Genomic DNA, 6,103 nt, shown 5'->3' on the forward strand with positions numbered 1-6,103 from the left:
GATTGTTGTCATAAAGTAGCTAATAAAAGACACGTTCTATTCTAAAATGAAGAACTTTTCAGTGAACGACAATATACAACATGTTCTGTGAAGAATTCTAAAACCGCAACTCTACACAGTAGCGATATATTCAAACGCGTGGCCTCGCGCGCGCTAAAAAAAGTGGAAGCGAGAAATAAAAAACAGCGCCGCCATCTTATTCGCCGGCGGCAGTCGCGCGCAACTTGTTGCCACTTCGATACAGTCCGCGACGCTGCTCAGTAGCCCGCCCGTAGAACCGCAGTGCACGTGCTCACACCCCCGACATCAAGACGTCGGCCCTAAGGACAATCGGCAGAATCATGAGTAACTATCACAAGCCCGAGGCTAAGACCGTCGCCAAGCTCGAGGATCTGGCCAATATCCTCAGGATCCACTCGCTCGACTCCACGCTTGCGAGCAAATCTGGGTGAGTGCATTTTCACTATGCGGCATCACTACTGTTTTATCTCTTTTATTCAGAGAAAATATCGAAGAAGGCCGAGGATGTACTTGGGGTCATTGCTCGCTGAACAGGAGGTTCTGCCCTAGTATTGGGCGCGCACTTTCTAGTCGAGATGACACGTACTTTTCCTATACAATGCTAGATAATGCCCAATAGTCACTCGTTCAAGGCCGAATAATTACAGTCTCCGATAGAAGCGCTGTAAGTCTGTATGTTGGCCGGATTCGTTGAATGACATACTCGGATGTCCGAGATGCAGTAGTGGGCATACGCTGTATACGTAAATCGGTCGCCTACATTAGCATGAGAGTTCAAAGTTCAAAGCGGTCCCCCCGTGGTTATATTTACACATTACCATAGGCATGTATATTGTACATATCTGTATAGTCACGCTCACTATATACGTGCGACTTTTTTACCGATAAAGAGAAGCCTTGTAACAATTTCTAGAGTAGAAAAAAAAAATACTCGCGACTTGAATTTCTGAATGAAAACCTTTCGCGTTTCCAACGCAAACACGCACTCCGATCTAAATATAGCCGAAAAGAGACGCTTCGAAAAATAAAAGCCGGCGGCGTGGCTCCGAGTTGGTCCGCGATGTGGATGTCTCGCGAACTTTTTGCCGCTCAGGCCGGTCTCCCTCTCCCCCTATAACGTTTATACACTCCACACGCACACACAGCGTTTTTTGCTTACGTAACTCGCTCTCGTGTACACACGCACGTATACAATATCGCCTGATGCTCCCGTGTATTTTTCTCGGCGCTTATCAGCCGTACGATGGTTATCGCCGCTGTAATTACGTTAGTTTTGTAACTCGTTCGAACTTTGGACTGGGATTCTTATTTTTTTTTTACACTTTCGACAGAGCGAGCGAATAATATATTACACATAGTTTAGAAAATAGTATAGCGAATAATTTTTATTTATACAGACATAGTATGCATATATTTATAAACACGCCAAGAGATAGAAAAGGATCGATCACACACATATAGGGCCATCAGCACACAGAGCTCTGGCGCAAACTCGTTATTCGCGTGACGGTGGTGGGGACGGAGAGTTTCGCACACACACACATGCAAAAAGGCGACGCTGCGGTAGTAGGTACCGTCGATTCGCGCGGAAGCTCAGTCCTAGCGCCGACCGTCGACCGAGCCGCATCGTGTCCTTTCCCTACAAAATCGTCTTTCTTTGAGTTTTGATTTTACGTTATATTGTTAAATCGAAATCAGCCGCCGATATGGTCAACGCCGCGAACGTACAGCTGCTGAAGGACCTGGCGCACAAGCTCAGGATTCACAGTCTTCAGTCGACCGAAGCCTCGAAAAGCGGGTGAGAAAATTCGCACTTAGCGAACGAAATTTCAAACCGAAGTATTGATCGCGGGTAGACTGAGTCATGCATGTTACTGTAGTGTGCTGAAAATTTTCGCGCGCGCGGACGTTGTCGCGAATTGAGCCACGCGATGCGCCTCTGTATACGAGGGGATATTGATTTTTGCGAGCTTGTGCTCTATGTAGTATTATATTATATACGGCTGATGTCTCCGCCTTTGTAATTTTCGACGGTTGATATATCGGAATGTTATTAGTCGATTGCAATTTTAATTTATTCTCGATCATGGGTGTGTACGCGTGCAATGTTTAACGGGTCGATTCGATAAAGAGCGACCGTTGCGATTCAAAGAGGTATAGACATAAAGAGCGTATAATAGAATAGACGAGTTTCTTGGAAGGATCGATCTGCTCCAAAATAATAATAGCAGCACGGGCGAAGCCCCGCGAAGGTCAAACGACGTCCTCGTCGATGTATTCCTCTCTTCCGAACCCTAAATTATACTGCCAAACTCCGCGAAAATTTTGCACTCTCAACTTACGTCTCTATTAAAACTGCAGCTGCGGCTAAGCAGTCGCCTGAAAAATTCCGATTCTCATTGAAAAATTCTAGAGAAACGTCGACGTCGCCTAAACGGCGTTCGCCTCGTATGCATTATCCACAAGGTCGCGGTCACGCGAGTCTAACTCGACTATACTCGGAAGTGCCGATTACGCTACTTAGTTACAAAAGTTCATTTTTACTCTTCCAAATATGTAACTGTAATTTTTCGAATAATTCCGCGACTCGGTAAAATATCTCTCTCTCTCTCTCTCTCGCTATCGTCATCGGACCGCGTGTTTGTAAACGATAAGCCGTGTTAGATGCACCACGACCTCTGGTGAGTCTGTACATCGGAGAGATGATAAGTGAGACTCGGGGATAAAAGTCGTGTATTCTGAATTTTGAAGAGGAAAGGAGAGATATGTATAATAGTGCGCGGGAGGCGTCGTTCGATTGCGCAAGCGCGAGCCGCCTTGATAATCAGAAATGATAATGGGACGACGGAATAGGTTGTCGTCGTCGTGCTTTTCGCGTGTTCGCGATGATCGATCAGCGTGGTTGCCGAGAGGGACGGCTATTTTTTTCTATGGATGCAGGGTTGTAGGAATGGTGCGTTCGAGATTGATGGAAGGTTTCGGTTTATTGTATTCTGTTCGTATGTACACGTGATAAGTGTAGATATGATGTATGGATGCTGATATAGTTTTTTTTTTAAATGCTCGTATTTTCTGCTCTTGGCGCTTTTATAACGTTTTGTAATATTCTCTTATGATTATGATTTTTTTTGCCAATTTGATGAGAACGACTTTTTTGTCGTCCTTTTGTTGGCACTCCTGCTATTGCATTCTATTGTAGTCAATGGCGCAATCGAAGGTTTTTCTTCGATTAATTCGCGATATTGAGTGCAGCTATCGTGAAAATAAAATCGAAACTTTGATAGTTATATTATTTCAAATATTAAGTACCTACAGTAATGGTACCGATGCTCCAATTACCTTTACGACTGGAAATATGTAGACTATAAGTATAGTACACTCAAGGACGGCTATTTTCGCAATGAAGTGCATTTCCGAGAATGCAATTAACGATGACAATCTCTTTTCTTTTCCAGACACCCGACATCATGCTCGTCGATGGCAGAGATCATGTCCGTCCTCTTCTTCCACACGATGCGCTACAAGATCTCGGCGCCGAAGGACGCCAGCAGCGACAGGTTCATCCTCAGCAAGGGTCACGCTGCTCCCATCCTCTACGCAGGTACTTGCCCGTATATCCTATCTCCGTTGAATTCTAGTGTATGAAACAGTTTTAGTTAACTCGCAAACTTTTGTTCCATAGCCTGGGCTGAGGCCGGTCTCTTCCCGACCAAGGAGCTCCTGAACCTGCGCAAGTTCGACAGCGACCTTGAGGGTCACCCGACTCCCCGTCTGAACTTCGTCGATGTGGCCACCGGCTCCTTGGGACAGGGTCTCTCAGTCGCTGCTGGTATGGCTTACGTCGGCAAGTACTTTGACAAGGCGAGCTACCGCACCTACTGCCTCATCGGTGATGGCGAGTCTGCCGAGGGTTCGATCTGGGAGGCTCTGCACTTCGCCAGCTTCTACAACCTCGACAACCTCTGCGCCATCTTCGACGTTAACAGGCTCGGCCAGAGCGAGCCCACCTCGCTTCAGCACAACATGGAGGTCTACCGCAAGAGGCTCGAGGCCTTCGGCTTCAACGCCCTCGTTGTCGACGGCCACGACGTCGAAGAGCTCGTCAAGGCTTTCCACGAAGCCGAGCAGACTAAGGGACGTCCCACCGCCATCCTCGCCAAGACCTTCAAGGGAAAGAACTTTGTCAACATCGAGGATCTCGAGAACTGGCATGGAAAGGCCATCACTGGTGCTCAGGGCCAAGAGGTCGTCAAGCACCTGCAGTCCCTACTGAAGAACGTGGGAACTGGCGAGCGCACCATCCCCAAGCCCGTTGAAGACGCCCCCAAGGTTGACATCAGCAGTGTCAAGCTTGACACGCCGCCCAGCTACAAGCTCGGAGAGCAGGTAGCTACACGTCTTGCCTACGGTACGGCTCTTGCCAAGCTCGCCAAAAACAACTCGAGAGTCATCAGTCTCGACGGAGACACCAAGAACTCCACCTTCGCCGAGAAAATCAAGGCCGTTGACTCCAAGAGGTTTATCGAGGGTTACATCGCCGAGCAGAATCTCGTCGGTGTAGCCATTGGAGCCGCCTGCAGAGATCGTACCGTTGCCTTCGTCTCGGCCTTTGCTGCTTTCTTCAGCAGAGCTTACGATCAGGTGCGTTGAGTGCTCTCATTTTTATTCTGTATAATATTGATTAATTATTTAGATCGGTATAATTAATGATCGTTGATTCGTCTTCCAGATCCGTATGGGTGCTATCTCGCAGACGAACGTGAACTTCGTTGGCTCGCACTGTGGAGTCTCGATCGGCGAGGACGGTCCCTCGCAGATGGCTCTTGAGGACTTGGCCATGTTCCGTGCCATCCCCGGATCTACCGTCTTCTACCCGTGCGACGCTGTGTCAACCGAGCGCGCTGCTGAGCTCGCCGCCAACACCAAGGGTATCTGCTTCATTCGTACCTCGAGGCCCAACACCCCGGTGATCTACAAGAACGACGAGCCTCTGGCCATCGGTAAAGCCAAGGTCGTTCGCTCGTCTAACAAGGACCAGGCTCTGCTCATTGGTGCCGGTGTGACCCTCCACGAGGCCGTTAAGGCCGCCGACATCCTCGCCAAGGCGGGTATCAACGTGCGCGTCCTCGACCCCTTCACCATCAAGCCCATCGACCAGAAGGCCATCATCGAGAATGCCGTCCAGACCGGAGGCAGAATCGTCACAGTCGAGGACCACTACCCCGAAGGTGGTCTAGGTGAGGCTGTTCTCTCGGCCATCGCCGAGCACCCGAATCTCATCCTCAAGAAGATCGCCGTCAAGGACGTGCCCAGGTCTGGCAAGCCCGACGAGCTGCTGCATCACTACGGCATCGACGCCGTCAGCATTGCCAAAACCACCGAGAGCTTTATCAAGAACTAAGGCAATCCGTTGCTGTTGATCATTGTTTTCTTTAAAACGTTTTCATGTTTGTGAGGCGTGGATTGTGGATCAATCTGACGGTATAGTGTAGATCGAGTTCAATTGGTTTTTCATACTGTTTACACAACAAGCGTCTTCCAAGCTCTCGCTGGACGATCAAGTATAAGTGATTTTATAAAGAAAGAAAGGAATTTTTTTAAAAGAGAATATAATTTTCTTACGCGTATACTTTTGTAAGTTCATAATTTTCGTACATTTTATACATAAAGAAAATCAGCTATGTACAAATGTGATTGTTGTTGCGTGATGCCAGAGCGAGCGAGGCTTACTACTTCAAAGTGCGATGAATGTGAAAATACACGAATTTTCACAAGTATAATAATGACGAGTGTACTTTTTTCAAACCACCCCCTTTCCGCACTAATATCCCTAACCAGAATAAGATGAATTCAAATGTTCGCGCTTCCAGCGGACACTTGCGCCCCTATGCGCTCAGTAGCGGCCTCTGGATTACGAGCCTCATTTTTGTTACGCTTCCAACAATAAAAACAAAAGGCTTATACTCTGCTCGAATCCAATTCCATACAGCCCCTAACCGTTTCAAGAAAATCCCAGCCGTAAAAAAAATCCACGACCGTATAAATATTCCAACCCCGCACAGTCGCGCATCTTATACGTACA

At 47.7% G+C, this 6,103-nt stretch overlaps 1 protein-coding gene across 2 annotated transcripts; it reads left to right on the top strand.

Moving 5' to 3' along the window:
* Positions 1-184: 184 nt before the first annotated feature.
* LOC100115215 (transketolase) lies at positions 185-5,804 on the top strand. 2 transcript variants are annotated; one of them, XM_001600055.6, is made up of 4 exons: positions 185-448; positions 3,477-3,622; positions 3,704-4,662; positions 4,751-5,804. In XM_001600055.6, the coding sequence occupies exons 1-4, from the start codon at positions 342-344 to the stop codon at positions 5,420-5,422; spliced, it is 1,884 nt and encodes a 627-aa protein (XP_001600105.1). In that variant the 5' UTR covers positions 185-341; the 3' UTR covers positions 5,423-5,804. The 2 variants fall into 2 exon arrangements, with proteins under 2 accessions (XP_001600105.1, XP_003425981.1); XM_003425933.5 differs by lacking the exon at positions 185-448 and adding an exon at positions 1,510-1,819.
* Positions 5,805-6,103: the final 299 nt, after the last annotated feature.

This window comes from Nasonia vitripennis, chromosome 1, assembly GCF_009193385.2.
Source record: "Nasonia vitripennis strain AsymCx chromosome 1, Nvit_psr_1.1, whole genome shotgun sequence".
NCBI classification, from domain to species: domain Eukaryota; kingdom Metazoa; phylum Arthropoda; class Insecta; order Hymenoptera; family Pteromalidae; genus Nasonia; species Nasonia vitripennis.